We start from the raw sequence: 19372 nt of genomic DNA on the forward strand, positions 1-19372 counted from the left end.
ACATCACCAAATAAATATAAAGTTGATTTAACAAGTTCAAAATGCCAGCCACTATATGTATATATTTTTAAAACAGGAATTACATATACATTAAAATATATATACGTGTATAGGTTTGTGAGTATATAAATAAATCTATTTTTGAATGTAAAAAAAGGAGTCCGCGTTGAAGGGCTCGCCAGTTAGGTACTGGGCTGGGGGGCTGCCCTCGCCAGCCTCACCTGTCGAATGATGCTCTTCACGCAGCGCACGGGGAGGCCTTGGTAGTTGGACTTGATGATCCACTTGAGGAGATGGTGGCCCAGCACTTCGAAGACCATGCAGACATCTGGGATGAGGCTAAGGATCATTTGCGGCTGTTTCCTGGAGCGATGCAGCCACTAACAGCGGCATCACTGTGGCACATGGCAAAACATTTCTTTCTTTATAAAATGCAACATCAATCCTAACAATAATACCAAAAGTGGTCATTTGTGGTTTCTCACCTAAATAAAACAATCTAACATTCAGTAGGTACTCATTATGTGCCATATATCACTTAATGTGCACTCGTAACCACCTCAGGAAATCACGTTCTTATCCCCACACAGAGAGGAGGAGGGGAAACCTCAGAATTCAGAGCTCCCTGCGCCACGCGGTCCAGGCCCACGCGCGCCCGCGCTCATGCCCCTCAGCGCACTCTGCCCTGGGAACCAGTCTCAGTGAAAACCAGCGAGACTGAGACCTCCGAGAGACTGGGGAGGAAAACAGCGAAGAAGCCCGTCCTAAGCGTCCTGTCTGCCCACCTAAATCTCCAACCACACATCAGATAAAACACCTTCTGAAGCAGAGATTTACCAGACGCCGTGAAGACACTTAATCTTGCCTTTGGATAATATCTTTCACCTCGTAACTAGACAGTGTTAACACCACAGGCAGGTCTCAGGAATGTAGGATCACAAGATGAGACACGGCATTAAGACCAACCTATAGGAATGAAATCTCAGGAATATGGTGTTTGTTTAAAAGGAACAATCAGACATTCTAGTCAATCACCGACCCTCCAGGACTGCGACCCACCGCAGTCCATCACAAATATATTCACGTCATTCACACGGGAAGATTTTAAATGGCGCTGAAACGCCTCAAGAATATTCTGTTCATCCCGGAGGCCTCCACATAGGTAGTTAAAGAAGGTCAGTGGATTTAATATTTTTAAAAACCGGCATCTACCACATCACAATAACTAGTGCTTCAAAGATTTTTAACAAAAACGAGAAAAATATTTCTACAATATCGGAGAACAGACGCACTATAGATTTATGCATAGATCATCTAAAGCTGGAAGTTTCTTACTATTTTCCAGGCTCATTACAAAAAATGGCAAACTATGGACTAAAGTTAGTAAAGACAGAGCTGAAGCCCGAGATTTCTAAATTATGATCTGTCTTCTTGAAACAATGACAAATCTAGACTGTGGTGGTTTCTGAGCACTTTATTTAACAGTAAAAAATAGCCACTAGAATGTATACACCAAAAAAACCTCCATTTACCTACATATTAGATGGTTTCTCCAAAGAAACCTTCTCCCTGTCAGCTGTCTCAGGAACTGCCCGGCAGATCTGATCCGAGAGGAGGGCCTGCCCGGCCTGCCCACGAGCCAGAGGCTCACGCAGACAGAAGGAGCGGCTCTACTCTCTATCCAGCAGGAGCGACAAATGCGCTCAGCAGTCAGCAGAAACGACTGTAAGGCAAAGGGCAAGGTGACATGAGCAGTCGTCGGTATGTGCTAGTAACCCTGAGCCCAATCTCTAGAATACAAAGACTTCCTCCAATCCACAGGGCATGAGGGGAGCGCTTCCCTGAGGGATCAAGCCTCAGCAGATGGAGAAACAGGACGTCACTCTGGGGGCGAAGCTGGGAGAAGGCTTTGTCCTCAGGCTTCTGGAGCTCGAGCGGGTCGAACATCAAAATGCCAGATCTGTTCCAAACATGACATACAGGAAAGAGCAAAACCTCAGGATGGAGGGAGGAGACCCCGGCTCCTGACATACCTCTGGCCCCCATCAGTCACAGGGTTCCGAGTAAGTGGGTCAATCTTCCTGAACCTTGGGAGATGAAGGCAGTGCCTGCGTCAGCCACCCGAACGGCTATCTCAGAGGATGGAGAGTGAAACCGTGGCACGGGTATCCTGGATACTCACGGCATTACCTCCTCTCCACGTGCGCTGAGCCTCGAGCTACGGTCTTGGGTGACCAGAATCCCCGCTCACCTCCTCCTGAGCCCCATACAAACCGACGAGAATGCAAACAACCCACCAGGAGCCCAGGCAAAACTGACATTTTCCAAAGGGAAAGGGAAGTCCTGAGAGGCCCTGGCTGTCTTCTCGCTAGACACACTTCTCTTCCAAGAGGACCCAGAATCAGGACGTGGGCTTCCCTATGCAAGAAGCAAAAGGAACAACTAACCTTATAGCTAACTAGGAGACTTTCACCTTTCAAGGCTCAGTTTCCATCAGGACAACTTCTTTTTGAGAAAGCAAATACTCTGTCTGACATTCTAATAAAAAAGAAAAAAAAAGTAAATCGAACAATTTGATCTTTAAACAACTAAAGTAAGTTGATACAGACTTAAGGGGAAGAGGCAAGACTTAGGAGAAAATAACCTTGATTGAAGAATGTGATTCACACGAGCGTTTAAAAAGTCATTTTTGCATTATCAAGTAAATTTGAATAAGGACTATGATGTGATATGTGATACCAAGAAGTTATTCTTATTTTATTTAATGAGTTTTACGATTTTCTTCAGTCCATATTTTTTCAAAGATGCACACTGACATTTGTAGAGCAAAAGAACATGACTTCTAGGACTCGTTTTGAAATGATTCAGCAAGAGAAGAGAAAAAGGATAAACGAAGCAACTGTGACCAGACCTCGATAATTACTGAACCTGGGTGTCAGGTTTATAGAGATTCACTGCGCTGCGCTCTCTAATTTTATGTGTGTTGGAAAATTTACGTTATAAATGTTTCTAAGGGAAAACAAGGGAGGTCTCTTCCATCAAGCACTGGCTTATGTCAGATTTACCAAACAGTACAGAAAACGCATCTCTGTACTTTTATCAGGTTTTCCAAAGCAGACAAACTAGGAGCAAAATAAATGAAACCAAACACTTCCACGCCCCGCTGGTGGAAAGACGGCCCTCGGCAGGAGCCAGTGCAACCGCACAGGATGACGTCAGCAGGGCGCTTTCCCTCTTCCTGCCTCACCCGCACGGGATTCTGTGCAGCTCCTGGGGGATACCCAGCACCTGCGTACTGATGTCCGAAAGTTTAAAGCAAAGGGAAGTGCTAGCATACACTTCCATCCACCACCATAAAATAAACTCCACTAGAATTAATTAAAAAGAGTAGGAACTAATTCTACGCCAAAATCAAGTCAAGTTGTTGTAAAAACAATTTTACAAAATGCTACTCCACCATGGGGCTGGCCTGGTGGCCCAGTGGTTAAGTTCGTGTGCTCCACTTCAGTGGCCCAGGGTTTACCAGAGTGGGTCCTGGGTGTGGATCTATGCACTGCTCTCAAGCTGTGCTGAGGCGGCATCCCACACAGAGGAACTAGAATGACCCACAACTAGGATATACAGCTATGTACTGGGGCTTCGGGGAGAAAATTTTTAAAAAGTGGGGGAAGATTGGCAACAGATGTTAGTTCAGAACCAACCTTCCTAACACTAAAAAAAAAAAAAGACACTACTACATCAAAAGCCCCAAAAGGTCCTCGCAGAGCACTCCAGACATACCATCTACTAACAGTGTGCGGCGACACTAGAGGCTGTATTGGAGTGACACAGCAGAAAACACAAGTTTACAAGCCTGAAAGATTTCCCTTTTCTTAAAAGTCAAAAGAAAAACTGCAATATAATCCAGCCATTAGGAAGCAACAGAAGTGTCAGAAGGATACGTATTCCGTTCATGCCTGAAATCTTGAAGTCATCGATCAGCTGAACTACCATGTCTTTATTTGGGTCACTGGGATCACTTTCTCGAACCTATGGGGAAAAAGTGAATTCAAGAACAGCAGCATAAGAATGAAAGTCATTTCCATTATATTGTTTTAATAAAAGTGATGCTTTTAAAAATAAGATTCGGGGCCGGCCCGGCGGTGTAGTGGTTAAGTTCACGCACTCCGCTTTGGCGGCCTGGGGTTCACCAGTTTGGATCCCGGGTGCGGACATGGCACCGCTTGTCAAACCATGCTGTGGCAGGCGTCCCACACATAAAGTAGAGAAAGATGGGCACGGATGTTAGCTCAGGGCCAGTCTTCCTCAGCAAAAAGAGGAGGATTGGCGGCAGATGTTAGCTCAGGGCTAATCTTTCTCAAAAACTAAGATTCAGTATTTGAACTTATAAAAAATAAATGCAATTTTAATTTAGTAAAACCCAGAAAAACCCCTCTGTGAAATTTTAAGTCATTAATTTTTCCTGTATCATTCACATTTTTGCAGTACTTACACATTTGAGCAATTTTATTTCATCCAATGCTGTCTCTGTATAATGCTGGGCACTTTTTACAACTTTCATTGCAACAAATCTTTTCCCCCTTTAAAAAAAAAATGCATATTTTTAATATTATCAGAAGCAATCATTATAATGAGATCTATCCAATAAATGGAAACTTTTAATAAGCTTTCCTTTAAAATAGTACTTTTCAAGTTGTGGAACCAAAATTAAGCAGTGGGCTCATGGATCAATACAATCTCTATTTTGCTTTGCGTTTCCATCTTTTCCTAATAAAAATAAGATAGACTAGAAAAATGTCAGAGTTCATCACATATAGTAAGGTTTAGCTCTTGTAAGACTTTTGTTTCAGTCCACACACACACACACACACGCACACCCCATGTATATGCGTACTGGGTAGCAATGCACTTCCATACTGTAGGTCATGGCTTTAAAAAAAAAGAGCCAGAAACCACTACACTGAGAGGCCTATACATTATGATTTTATATTTGAATGTGTTTCTGGTATAGATGAGTTAGTAAGAAAAGTAATATGACGCCAATGAAACGTAATTTCAATGAAGAAGCTTTAGATACAAAGGCAGAAGAAAGTTACTATTTTAAGATAACAGGCAAATAAACTTCAAAGAGAGGGGGAAAAGTCTGGCCGGGAGGAGCAGGCTGGTGTTGAGCACTCCCCACGCCACGACGGAGGCAGGTGTGCCCCTCAGCCACGCCCTGTCATCAAACCGAGCCGACAGAGCCGACAAGCACTTACTGCATATCCCAGCACAGCCAGACCGTGGAGAAGTGGCCCCATCCCAGCTTCCTGATCACATGGTACCGGCCGTTGAAGAGGTCTCCAATCTTCACCGGATGGTAGCCACCTTTTGTTTAAAAAAATAATAAATTAACTAAATTCCAGAAAAACAGTAATGGAATCGCATCTCTTCCTCTGTCAGTTCTTGATCATTAAAAGAAAGCTCTAAATCATAAAATGAGAATAAAACATGTTTAATAACATCTTTTCAAGAATATCTTTCATTAAGAGACAAATGTCCTGTGCCTTTCTATTAGGCTTTTTGTTGGTTTTAATTTCACGCGGAAAGGCAACGAACCATCCAGCACTCCATAACGATAATTCAGGGTTAAGACTAGGTGTACACAGCTTGCACACACCAGCTCCTGACACTTCCAGACAAGCTGTGCATCTTCTAAGCGATGAGTTAAACACAATCTTTTTGAGTCACTACAACATAACTCACGAAAATAAAAGATGTGTACTCTGCCTAATTCTGCACACACAGGCAGTTTACAGATGACCAACACGGACGTGCATAACAGATGGCAGTTCTCCCTCCACCGGAGCTGGCTCCTCCCACCACTCTTCCTCCCACCTACGCTCCTCGCTCCTCGGGAGGGACAGGGGGCCCCGTGTTAAAGGAGACTCTGGGGGAGGAAGGGGCTTCCCGGCATGAAAAAGGCCTTCCCTTTGCTCTGTAAGTGCACTAAGTGGGCTCCGAGGTAGCCTGGATAATACAATGCCACTTTTGTGAAACACACGAGAAAAAGTCTAGGAGGATAAAACGCTAGCAACAAACATCTCTGGATATAAAATTACTCTCTTTATCTATATTTTATTCTTTTTATCTACCTTTTTCAATTTTTTTCAAAAACTAACATAGTACTTTTCTACTTTTTATTCTTTTAACATCTACTGCTTTTTTATTGCAAAGATGTTCTCTCTCATGTTTTAAATCTGCAGAATTCTTACAAATCACTCAAGACACACATGGATGGTTCATGCCTAGCGTCAAGGGGCTCAGAGCAGGTGCAGCAAGTGTCTAAAACGCACCCTCCAATACATCTGTGTAACTCTCAGAGGCCTAGAGCAACACTTGGAGAAATATCACGAATGTTTATGAATATTTAAATTGTGCTGAATTAGAGAAGCAGAAATTTTACCAGAAGCTCAAAGATTCTTACTCTCATACCACTACACTTGCTTTTCCCAGATTTTAATATCAAACCCTATGACAACATTTTGGGTAAAAGACATGAACTAAAAGAAATTAAATCAGGAAGAAAATATAGCAAATTATTAAATGGATGGATGGGTGTTAACTAAACTTACTGGGGCAATCATTTCGCAATACACACAGTGTGTCAAGTCACTGTGCTGTACGCAAATTTACATGGTGTTGTATGTCCATTATGTCTCAAAAAAATTAGAAGAAAAAAATGTTAATTTTTTTCAAAAGTGTTAATTTCCAACACAGTTTTAAACCATTAAAATTAATACCGAAAAGGAGGAAAAGGAAAATATCATTTTTCAAGTACAAATTAGGGGCACTGTGCTAGGCACTTTATTTTCAAAATCATGTTCCATAGATGAAGGTAACTAAAAGGCTGCAGGGATCCCACGGGGTGGGGGGCGGGGTGCAGCGGGGGTGGAGGAGGACGGGAGGAGCAGCTGTCTGGGAAAGGGGAAGTTCAACGAAGCAAAGTAGGTTTCTTGACCAACGGGGTTCCCAGAGCCCAGAGTCTTCACACATGGTGGGAACCCGCAAGAGCAAAAGGGCAGGCTGCGACTCCACACGTCTGCTCATGGAAGCACCTCTTCAAGGACCCAGCCACATCTCACAGCACGAAGCAGCTAGGAAACACCGATGCCTATGTCATTTCTCACAGCCACGCCGCAGAGCGGACGGTGTTATCTCTACACCGCTGAAGTGGGCACAAGCCTCAGAGATGTGGGTAGCAGCTTCAGGGCTGGAAACGGGGTCTGACCTGCAAGTCCTCGCTCTGTCCACCGTGAGGACTGCGCTCCATTTCAACACCCGAAGGACTGCTCCCTGGTCTCAGCACACAGGGAACACTCGACAGCTTAATTAAAAGCTATTCACTACTTAATTGCATCTTACTGCCAACATTAAAGTCTCTAAATTTAAAAATAATTTAATTATGCATAAAGAGAAGAAACTCGTATCCCTACTGTGTTTCAAATTTGAATTCTCAAATAGCCAGAGCGTGTACATGACAGAAAAATAGAAGGACTATTTTTGGTGTAATCTCAGCATAAGCGCAGCCGTTCCTTTTCTCAATGGAACTCTGAAAGTTGAACAAGAAATTACTAGTTTAGTCCAGTTATCTCAGGAGCCCACAGGCTAGCTGAGAATTTTGCCCCTAAAAAAAAGGCCAACTAAGCAAAAGAGACGTAAAAGCAATTTTTAAATACAAATATAAAAACAATTGAAAGCTCTAAGCACTTATCCTAACTTTTATTCTGAAAAGTTGACGAACACATTTTTGACTCCATATTCTATACATTCTCATATCTGTCTCATATCCTAACTGCCAGATTTCTACAGAAAATGATGCTTTTCCGACCACTGTTCAACCTCGTCTCACAAAATGGTAACTAATGTTCATGCTGCCCAAAGGGTGGCGCCACGTCCCATCGCAGACCACACCCACTTCCCCGACACTCAGGGAGTCAGAGAAGATGGACACTCCAGTGACTCTGCGGGAAACTCCCCAACGCCCTGAGGTTGACCAACAGGGTGGGCCACCGTGGCCATGAGCAGTGGACGCCTCCATTGGCCTATAACACCGTGTGGCACACAGGAATCCTGAGAACAGCCACAGAGCAGGACCCTCCCCTGCTGCCGCCTTACCAACAGACGGTACAGGAAGACAGACAACAGCGCTGCCTGGGGACCCCGCGCACGGCATTGGGCAGAAAGGGTCGAGCCCTGAGGACTACCACCACTTAGGGGTTTGTTATACATTTGTACTTCACAATTTGTACGGTTTAATATAAAAACCACGCATTTAACATTTAGAAGTTTTCCTTTTCTTCTTAAGAGATAAATCTTCGATTGGATACAAACACAAGAGAACAAGAGTGGACTGTTAAGTGTCATGAAGTTCCCTGCCCTGGTTTCTCCTCTGACTCCACCCCTCCAGCACACCAGGAGAACGAGAACTAAAGCTCTACCTGTACTGTGAATAAGGCTCCAAAGACGGCAGTCCTACAACTGTCTTCTCACTTGTTTAGGGGGAGCTGTGGGCTGAAGATAAAGACAACTCCCTTTGCCTTGCCAAGCAAAAAATAGGTTCAATTTCTAAGAGTTAATCCAAAGTTCAGAACTCTGTCACAGACAATAGTCTAGAAGGATTATCAGCAAAGTCTCTATTTTCTACTAAAGAGAATATTAAGTATTCATTTTTTCTCAGCCCTCTGATGGTGAGGTTTATCTCCACAACCAATGGAGGCTTTCAAAGCTCTAAGGAAGGATTTGAGAATCACCTCCCACACACAGTCTTAAAAAAGGAAGGGGTGGTAAAAAGAAATTCGCTCACAGAAGGATAGCACAGACACATTTTGGGTTACTCAACATTTCAATATTCCCATCCTGAAAAATTAATAGAACCAGTAGACAGAAATCAGTAAGGATATGGAAGATCTGAATACACCATCAACCAACTGGACATAATGGACATTTATAGAACGCTCTACTCAACAGAAAATACTCTTTGCAAGTACACGGAACATTCATCAACACAGACCACATACTGGGCCATAAAACAAGTCTCAACAGAAACTAAAAGATCCAGTCACATAAAGCACATTCTCAGACTACAACGGAATTAAATTAGAAACCAAAAAGAGAAAATACCCCCAAATTGAGAAACCAAGATACTTCAAAATAACCCACGGGATAAAGAAGAAATCAAATGGAAACTATAAAGTATTTTACACTAAATGAAAATGAAAACAAAACATATCAGGGTCTGCGAAATGCTGCTAAAGCAGAACCTAGAGGAAAATTCAGAGCACTAAATGCCTATGAGAAAAGAAGATCTCAAGTCAATGACCTCAGTTTCCACCTTAAGAAACTAGAAAAAGATAAGTAAATGTAACTCAGAGTAAGCACAAGAAAGAAAATAACATAGATATGAGCTGTAATCAGTGAAATGAAAAGCATAAAAACAGACAAAACCAGTCAAACCAGAAGCTGGTTCTTTGAGAAAATAAAAATAATTAATAAACTTTGGCCAGGCTGACCAGGGAAAAAAAAGAAAGAAAACATAAATTACCCAGACAAGGAATGAGTTAGGTGACATCGCTACATATTTTACAAATAGTAATAGGATAATAAGAGAATATTACAATTTTATACCTATAAATATGAAAACAAGATGAAATGGACAAATACCATGAAAGACACAAAATACCCAAGTCCCAATCAAGAAGAAATACATACCTAAATAACTCTATATTTACTTTACAAAATAAATTTGCAATTAAAAACCTTCCCATAAAAAATGAATTGGTGAATCTCCCAAACATTTATGGGAAAAATACTAACAATTCTACACACTCTTCCTGAAAAGTGAAAAGGAGGAAATACTCCCAGTCTCATTCTACGAAGCCAGCACTACTTGATTCCAAAGCCTCATAAAGACATAAGAAAGCTACAGACCAGTTTTCCTCATGCTGTAGATACAAAAACTCTAGACAAAACTTCATCAAGTCTTATTAAACAACAAATAAAAAGAATAATACTTAATGACCAGGTCGGGTCTACTCCAGGGATGAAAATTTGCTTTAATATTCAAAAATCAATGCATTTAATTCACCATAATTAATACAGTAAAGAAGAAAAACCATATGATCAGCTCAAGAAACACAGAAAAAACCTTTCACGCTATCCAACATGCACTGCTGACCAAAATCCTCAACAGAGCAGGAACAGAAGAACATCAATGAAAAACCTACAGATAACATCCCACTTAAAGGTGAAAGACTGAAGGCCTTCCCCCTGTGAACAGGAACAAGACAAGGACGTCTGCTGTCACCACTTCTATTCAACTGGAAAGGAAGGAGTAAAACTATCTTTATTCACAGACAACACGACTGTCTATATGGAAAAGCTGAAGGAACCCGCAAAACTGCTAAGACTACTGAGCGAGTGAAGACAGGTAGCAGAACATTAGCTCAAGACAGAAAAATGAACCCTATTTCTATACCAGGAATCAACAATGAGAAACCGAAATCTTCAAAACACATCAATTACAGTAGCATACAAAATATGAAATACCTAGAGATAAATCTGACAAAAGATGGGAACAATCTATGCAGTGAAAACTACAAAACACTGCTGAAAAAAAAGAAAACCTAAATAAAACGGAGAGGGGCACTGTGTGCACGAGCTCCAGGTCTCAGCGTTGTTAAGATGTCAACTCTCCCCAAACTGACCTACGGATTCAATGCAATCCTAGTCAAAACCCCAAGAGGCTTTGCTGCGCAAAGCGACAACTGATTCTAAAGCTCACGTGGAGACATAAAGTGCCGATCTGGGGCAAAGCTGCAAAGGCAGCTCAGCGGAGAAAGGCCAGGCCTCTCAACGCATGGTGCCGAAACAACTGCACATCCCTATGTCAAAACAAAAAAGTTCAAAGAAAGCCTTCTGTACCTCGCATCACCTGCCATTCACTCACAACGGATCAAAGATCCAATCGTGAAACCTACAACTGGAGAACTTCTAGAAGAAAGAACGGGAGAAAACCTTTGTGACCTCACGTTAAGCAAAGATTTCTCAGGATGCCAAAAGCAAAATCCATGAAAGAATCAAGTGATAACTTGGACTTTTATAACAATTAAAAACGTTTGCTTTTTAAAAGACACTTAAAAGAAGGAAAAGGAAAGCCACAGACTGGAAGGAAATATCTGCACCGCATATAATTGATACGGGCTTATAACCCCAGTTTTATTTTGCATTAATTACTAATGAGGTCGAGGGTCATTTTTTATGTTTATTGTGGCTACTCATGTTTTCTTTTGTGTAAAATACGTCTTCAATGATTTTGACCATTTTTCTAGTGGGCTGTTTATTTCATCATCATTTGTAGGTATTCCTTCTATATTCTAAATGCTAATTCCTTCCCGGTTATACATGCTGCCACCCAGCTAATATTAACCACTTCTGTGACTTGCTATTATGTATGTACTAACCACCACCTCTCTTTATTAAAAAACATCATCTAGGACACATACAACCAATCTGTTTATTTTTATGAAATGAGAACTCAACAGATTATTAAGCTCGGGAAATATCTGGAGGTCACAAAGAAGTGCCAAGAAATTTTAACCCTTACCAAATGGGTCTGTCATTAATATTACAAAAATTCTGAAATATCCCATATATATTGCAAGATAAAGCAAAGAGGGAATATAGAAATGTTATTACGGAACCAGGATTTTCAATAAAGAAGACTTAAAAGTATAGAAGTTAAAAGAAAAAAAACCTAGACAGTTAAATAAAGACTGCAAATATCATTATGAACTCTTTTAAAATAGTTATTTCCAGGGCCGGCCTGGGGGCAGTGCAGTTAAGCGCACACGTTCCGCTTCGGCAGCCCGGGGTTCGCAAGCCATGCTGTGGCAGGCGTCCCACATATAAAGTAGAGGAAGATGGGCACAGATGTTAGGGCCAGTCTTCCTCAGCAAAAAGAGGAAGATTGGCAGCAGATGTTAGCTCAGTGCTAATCTTCCTCAAAAAAAGAGTTATTTCCTTGCATAGCCTTGTGAAAGGGCCTACAAATGACGTTTCTGTAATGAGAAAACTACTTACTGTATATACACGTATATACATTTCTATATACGTATGTGTTCACGTGCATGCACACGAGCACACACAGGCACTCCCTAATCAGAGGAACCAGCCTCATCAGGAAAACTGCTGGTTCCAGGTCTGAGCTGGGCAAGTTTCAGGTGAGCCTGTACCAGAAAGCAGGAGCGTACTCAGAGAAATGCGGTCGGTCACGCCACAAGGAGAGAGGGCGAAGGACAATCTGAGCATTGAAAGGAATAACTGAAAAGGATTATAACACACCAAATAAATCAAAACCCACAAGTCCATGCTCATACTAAAAATAGGGGGGTTGGGAGGCGCACAGAAGAATGCTAGCTAATAAAGGAAGCAAATGATAGAATTAGAAAAATCACCATTTCTTATAACTCACAACATAATTGCCAAGGATCACCCATGGATGATAAAACTTTTAGGTCAAATTCTTATGAGGGAACAGATAGTTTGTATGGAGGCAAAGCAACAGCCCCATAGAATAGTTACTAATGGCAAATTAGAAAACAGACCTTCCAATGGAGGCACCTGGCAGGCACCGCTTTAGCTAAGTGACTAACAGTGACAATCTGTGATGTAATATGAAACACAGCATTATCTATAAAATATTATGGCCAGAAATGTTTAACTTGAATTTAATCAAGCCTCTAGACATAAATTCAAGTTTACAGCAAGTAAAGATAGAGGAAACAGATGACACCACGAAGAATCCTACAAATCAAGAGGGAACGTCTGAACAAAAAGACAACTGGTCCACACATGGAATTGGCAGAAAAAGGGAGCTGGTTCCGAGATCAAAAGGATTAAAGAAATGTAACGATCAATCTAAGGCATAAAACTCTGATTGGACCCTAGATTTAAAAGGAAAAAAAAAAAGGTGTAAAAGAAATTTGAGACAATTAGGTAAATTTAAATAAGAAATAGATTTTGATAACATTGCAGAATTATTAACTTTCTTAGGTGAAACAATGACATTATGGCTATATAATAGGAGAACGCCCTTTTTCTTAGATGTTTGCTGAGGATTTCTGAAGTGAAGTGTCATGATGTTTGTAATTTCCTTTTAAGTAATTCAGCAAGAGAAAAATACATATGTATCACACATGTTAAAAATACAGCAGTAAGATAAAATGTTAGCAATTCTTCAACAATGCTAAAATGTTAGCATCCTCCTCAACAGAGGAAATGCAGGAATTCCCAAAACTATTCCTTCAACACTTCCGTGTTTGAGAATTTCCATAATAAAAAGAATGTCCTTTTTTTTTTTTCTTTTTGCTGAGGAAGATTTGCCCTGAGCTAACATCTGTGCCAATCTTCCTTTATTTTGTATGTGGCTCACTGCCACAGCATCGCCACCATGGAGTAGCGTAGGTCCACACCCGGGAACCAAACCCGGGCTGCCAAAGTGGAGTGCGCAGAACTTAACCACTAGGCCTAGGGACCAGCCCCAAACAATGTCGTTTTTAACCAGTCTCATTCCAAGAGAGTGCAGGTGGGAAGAGCAATCTACAGGATTAGGCAATCACTAAAGGGCAGAGTCGGGGAGACCAGTCCCAACCAGCAGGCAGCACGGAGGAGAGAGGCTCTGCAACATGACCAGAAGGAGCCTGCAGGTGGGACCCCACTTTTTCTAAAACAAACTCTAAGACACAGGTTAAGAGGAAAAAGAAAATGAAAAGCCTGCTCAAGGCCCACCCCAGATCCTTTCCATTTGGGATGTCCTTTACAGCGTGCAATACTGGGATCATCAGCGTTCCTACTGAGGAAGGCAGGAAAGAGGCCTGCAAGGTTACGCGCTAGTCCCGTCCCCTAGGAAGGAGCTCTGGGGTCAGGATAAGAACCGAGATCGGCCAGATTCTAAAAACTGCGCTCTTTCTGCTACGTCATGTTGTACTATTCACCCATCAGCTAAAACATGGACCCCTTTCCATTACGACTAGGATTCCAATGTGAATTAAGTGGATGGTGGTGTGAACCAACAGAAAAAAAGTCTGAAATAAAAACTGTCATTTTACAAGACATCTATCCTCTCAACCTGAGATAGCAAAAATACTGCCTGAGACGGAAATGCTTTGTCTGCCAATGATTCACAAGGATCTGTTGTAATTGGCCTCTGTGAACAAAATTTAACAACCATTCTTTAAAAACCATAATTTAGCTATAAAACAAAAATGAAAATAAATTATTGCTTTAAAATTTTTTACATATACTTCCTAAAATTTGACAGCCACATCTGAGTTGTGGAAAACGTCTGCAGGTGACATCAAATAAAAATGTTGAAATGTAAGAAAACACTATTTTCTTCATTAGTAATTTAAAGTACAATTTAAATCCCTTGCACCCACTAGAAACATTAGCAACAATACCAACTGTAAAAATGCAGCAGAAATAAGGTTATAAAAAATTATGCTAGTACCCACCAAAAAAAAAAGGAATAAGGCAGCCTCTGACACAACTGCCAAGCCCCTGCAGACCAGGGGAATCGGAGCCGTCAATCAGAGAAATCACTGCTATTTAAAAACCCTTGAATGTAAGCTAATCTCTGTTATTACATCAAACGTCCCCTATAACACTAATGAATGAAGGAGAGCTCTAGAGGGAAAATCAGTGCCAAGGAAAACGCTCCAGAAGACGAGGATTCCTACCGACCCGCGACCTACAGAGGCAACTACAGAAACCCCTGAGCCTAAGTGGATACGACGGATGCAGAAACCATTTCTGCAGCAGGGCTACGGAGATTTAAGCAGAGCCCACAGACTGAGAGACCCTGAATATCTGAAATGTTAATATAAACGCCAACAAAAACGTCAAGCCCTTGCCTCCTGCCAATTCCTTACGCAGATCTGTGTTTAAATTAGGGACGCTGGTTTGAATCGCAGCATTGGCGTTTACCAGCTATGTGACACTGAGCAAATTCCTTCATTTCTCTGGGTACTTGCTGCTACCTCACTCACTCAGAACCGTACTTGGGCACATATTAGGTGCCACATAACTGTTTACTGCTGTTCTGTCATAACCCAAACTCACTGTGACTAATGACACAGATTACTGAGTCAGCAGGCCGGGGTTCAGAACATTGTCTGCAGCTACTTAAGAGGGTAGAACTAACTGGCCCAAAGTGTAATCTAATAATTCACGAGCATGGCCCAATTAGCAAAGGGTTCTGATCCTCCAGATACGACGATGAGTTACAGCTGTCAAGTGTCCAAAAAAAAAAGAAATTAACTTTTTTATTAGTAGTTTATCTGGACATTGAAATATTCTTATAAAGGAATCAAGACTGTCGACGTTCAAGTTTAATGTCACTTCCCAAGCCACAGTCTCCTATTTGGGCTCGCTCTCTCTCTGCTAAGCTGGCTGTCTTGTTGTGAGCAGGCCTGTCGAGAGGCCCACGTGGCAAAGAGCTGAAGCCTCTAGAGAACGGCAGCGAGGAACCGAGGGGCGCCAGTAGGCACCTGAGTGAGCAGGGAAGCAGACCCCTCGGGGGAGCAGAGGCTTCAGACGACGGCAGCCCCAGCTGACAGCTGGACTGTGACCTCACGAGAGACCCTCCCTCTGGAGAAGAGGGCAGGCTGGTTTGCGGCCTGGTGTAATAAATGTCTCCCTCAGGAACAAAGGCTGGCAGGTTTGGCTGCAGGCCTTCAGAGAAGACTGGGGTGTGCAGGCATCCACTGGGCCTGCCTCCACATGGCTCTTGTGGGAGTGGGGGGCAATGGGAACCAGTATGAAGAGGAAGCCCCTGCTGCTTGTGGTGCCGTGAGTAACAAATTCTTTAGTCTCTGACCCAGGTGTCTCATGTCTTCTGCAAGCACCCATCAAACTGTGGATGGCTGACCGTTAGCTTTCAAAATAGCTAAAATCTCAGGAATGTCTTGGTTTGTGATAAGTTTATCTCTGGCTTCAAGAAAAAAACCTCTTATTTAGAGTGACTGGTTTGTTTTCATCTTATGAAAATTCAGTCTCAGAACCACTGCATTTCCTTCCTTGCTTTGGTGACCAAGAAACCCAAAGGCAAATTTCCAACACTCTCAAACTGTACATATCTCTATTAATAAATCTTTATGTATTAACCTTAATCTGACTTTATTTCATTATTTCCATTCTATAATTTCCTCACCTATTTGTCTTTTGTATTCTATGTATTTATTTGTAAAATGCCTCAAGCATTAAGGTGAAGGATACAAATTACAGCTGCTTATCCTTCAGGATAAGCTCAAGCAAGGCTTCCTCCTAGGAGGCATCTCCTGATCTTCCCGGCTGAGGAAGAGCCTGTCCTGTGCTTCTCTTACACACCTCACTATGTTCTGTTACACTTCTCTTACAAGACACAATAGAATGTATTTTAATTATTCATTTTTTCATCTATCTTTCCCAGGAGATTATAAATACTATGAGACAGGGACAGTATCCCCAGCACATGGTACCTGGATCACAACAGGCACTCAGTAAAGACAGGAGAGAGACAGCAAGAGAACACGGGACGAGAGAGACACAGGCGGACGGGAGGGAGGTTTCTTCTGTTCCCGGGTACGATGTGAGGGAGAAGTGGGAAAGGCTTTACCAGTTTAAGATGTGGGCTAAAATTAAGCTCTGAGTTAGTATTATACTCTAACAGAAAAACAGAGGAAGGCCCAGAAGGAAGAAAAGAGAGCATGAAGAAAATTACAACAGCAAGAAGGCACGTTTATGGTAAAATAAATAGTTCTGTTTGACGCTAGGAAAGAAAACAAGCAAAGTACATTGGGATCAGACGGTGAAGGGCCTTGAGAGTGCAAGTTTAGACTTTCTTGGTTAACTGTGAAAAAAATTTAACAACACAGTATATCCTTAGAAGATTTCCCTATTTCTCTTACGCTCAGATGGGAAAAAAGTGAACTAATAATCTAAATGTAACCCAAGTAATATCATATAGAAACACTGCTAAGAGAAATGTATAGTGAGAAAATCCTATTTTTGTTACACTGCAAAATGAAAATGTTTAGTACTAAAGGCAGACCGGTAGGAAGGCTATCGAGCTGAGATCATATTTATAAGATCCTAAAGGCAGCAATCACGGAATCCACATACATTTAAGAGGTTAAACTACACTAATAGCTCCATAGGTTCACAAAGTTGCAATCCGATTCTGGACAAAAATCAAATACAAATAACGATTTCTTTTGCTTTTATGATCAATAATCTAAATTTCTTGTTATTTTAGTGCTATAATTTTGTAGCTACAGCAAAACTCTTCTAAAATATACTGATGGTGACACTTCCACTTTTATGGCAGAGCCCACAGTGGACATGCAAGTCACACCCTGGGGCAAGCCCGACTTCGAAACTCTCATCTCCACGTTCTACAGTCTAGAACACTCCTGGGTCGTTTCTCAATCCAGTGAGAATACGTCAGAACACAGCATTTTAAAAGCACCTTGGGGGGTCGGTAGGAGTCCTTAAAATGCATAAAAGTTAACATCAGATCATAAACGGCTAATGGCTGTTTCCAAGAGACCCAGTTTAGAGATTTACTGTAATTTGGGTCACAAGCTTTCTTTCCCACACATACACATACAACTCAGTGTTCAATTTCACTGAAAGTATTTTGACCATACAAATGCCCTACAAAGCTCAGTATTCACAACTAAAGAGTTAACGAACACATTTTGGATCTATTACCAACACTTTCTATTGTTTCTTAAATACATAGTGCCAGACACAGCCATTTGTCTCTTCTGAGTGTCTTTTTTTTTTTTTAAAGATTGGCACCTGAGCTAACAACTGTTGCCAATCTTCTTTTTCTGCTTTTTCTCCCCAAATCCCCCCAGTACATAGTTGTATATATTTTAGTTGTGGGTCCTTCTAGTTGTGGCATGTGGGACGCCACCTCAGCATGGCCTGATGAGAGGTGCCATGTCTGTGCCCAGGATCCAAACCAGCAAAACCCTGGGCCACTGAAGTGGAGCATGCGAACTTAACCACTCGGCCACGGGGCCGGCCCCTCTTCTGTGTATCTTTGATAGATGCATCTAAGGGCTGGCCTCAATTCTGTTTATCTTTTTAAAGAATCAGCTTTAGCAGCCGGTCCCGTGGGTTCTAAGAGGGGGTTCTCTGCATGGTAAACACGGGCTGTGGTGCAGCAACTTGGCCATCGTTAACGTGTACTCAGAGACTTGGGGCTCAGTCCTCAGTTCTTAATTATGTTCTGGATAACTAAAGGTACAATATACTGAATTACAAACTGGGGAAACAACTGATCTTGGAATGAGAAAGTCTTGGTTGGGTAAAAGCAGAGTTGAGAAATCAGAAGACTCGAGAAATATTGAGATTTCTTTGACAACTAAAAAAACACTCTTTTAGTAACTAAAAAACTTTTAAAACAAACTCTGAAAGCAGTTTCCTGGCTATTTAAGACCAAAGGCCATAATTATACACAGTGAGACATCAAAATATAACTGAAAGATTAAGATCCATTGTTATTTTTGGCTCCGACCGATCATGAGGCTGTTTGGCTGCATCCCGGCAGAGCGAGGTCTGACTCAACCACACCACCACGGGCGGGCTCCCAGGTGTACATCACACCTTGTGTAAAAAATGAGGAACAAAACACGGTGAGTGATCCAAATTCTCAATGACTCTAAAGAAACTCAACAAAATGGGAAAAGAACATAGGCGTTAGAGACAAGAGACTACAAACGCAGTAAGCGAAACATCTTTAATATACACCTAGGGAAACAGAACTGACTTTTGAGCCTCATTCTAAGGCCCCACCCAGGTGTACAATTCAAGAGTAATGAATGCTTTCCAGTTTAATCACCATCAGAAAGTCTAACTCATGCACTGACTCGTGCACCCTCCTCTGTTTGGTACCCAACACAGCAATTTACACACAGTCAGTGGACTTTAGGACTGAGGCTGATAATCCAAGCCAGACGAAAAGAGCACCAGATGAATTTATATCTTAGGAAAAGCGGCTAAATGATTATACCAAAAAATAAATATAACTAAACATACTTGGGAGTCTGCAACGTCCTTTTATTAATTGCTTGCCACATTATTCTGACAGACTGTGTTCTCTAAAGAAGGCTGCAACAGCAGCTCCCACAACACCTGCTCTTCTAGAATCCTCCAGTTCTACCATCAAGAATGGACTCTACCTCTCCTTGGGGATCTGACGGGCTTCTGATGTGTTTCTAACCAACGGAATGTAGCGGAAGTGACTGTGTCGTCTCTGAGGAGAGGCGGTAAAAGGCAACGCAGC

At 41.8% G+C, this 19372-nt stretch overlaps 1 protein-coding gene across 49 annotated transcripts in view; it reads right to left on the reverse strand.

Annotated features, from left to right (window-relative positions):
* SRPK2 (SRSF protein kinase 2) overlaps nt 1-19372 on the reverse strand; it is a 228849-nt gene that overhangs the window by 39247 nt on the left and 170230 nt on the right. For all 49 annotated transcript variants that reach the window (XM_070265410.1, XM_070265399.1, XM_070265387.1 and 46 more), the window contains 4 exons: nt 5259-5367; nt 4493-4580; nt 3942-4029; nt 222-328 (listed from right to left, as the gene is read on the reverse strand). In XM_070265410.1, the coding sequence (XP_070121511.1) occupies nt 222-328; nt 3942-4029; nt 4493-4580; nt 5259-5263 (288 nt within the window). In that variant the 5' untranslated portion in view covers nt 5264-5367. The remainder of the gene's footprint in view (nt 1-221; nt 329-3941; nt 4030-4492; nt 4581-5258; nt 5368-19372) is intronic.

This window comes from Equus caballus, chromosome 4, assembly GCF_041296265.1.
Source record: "Equus caballus isolate H_3958 breed thoroughbred chromosome 4, TB-T2T, whole genome shotgun sequence".
Classification (NCBI taxonomy): Eukaryota; Metazoa; Chordata; class Mammalia; order Perissodactyla; family Equidae; genus Equus; species Equus caballus.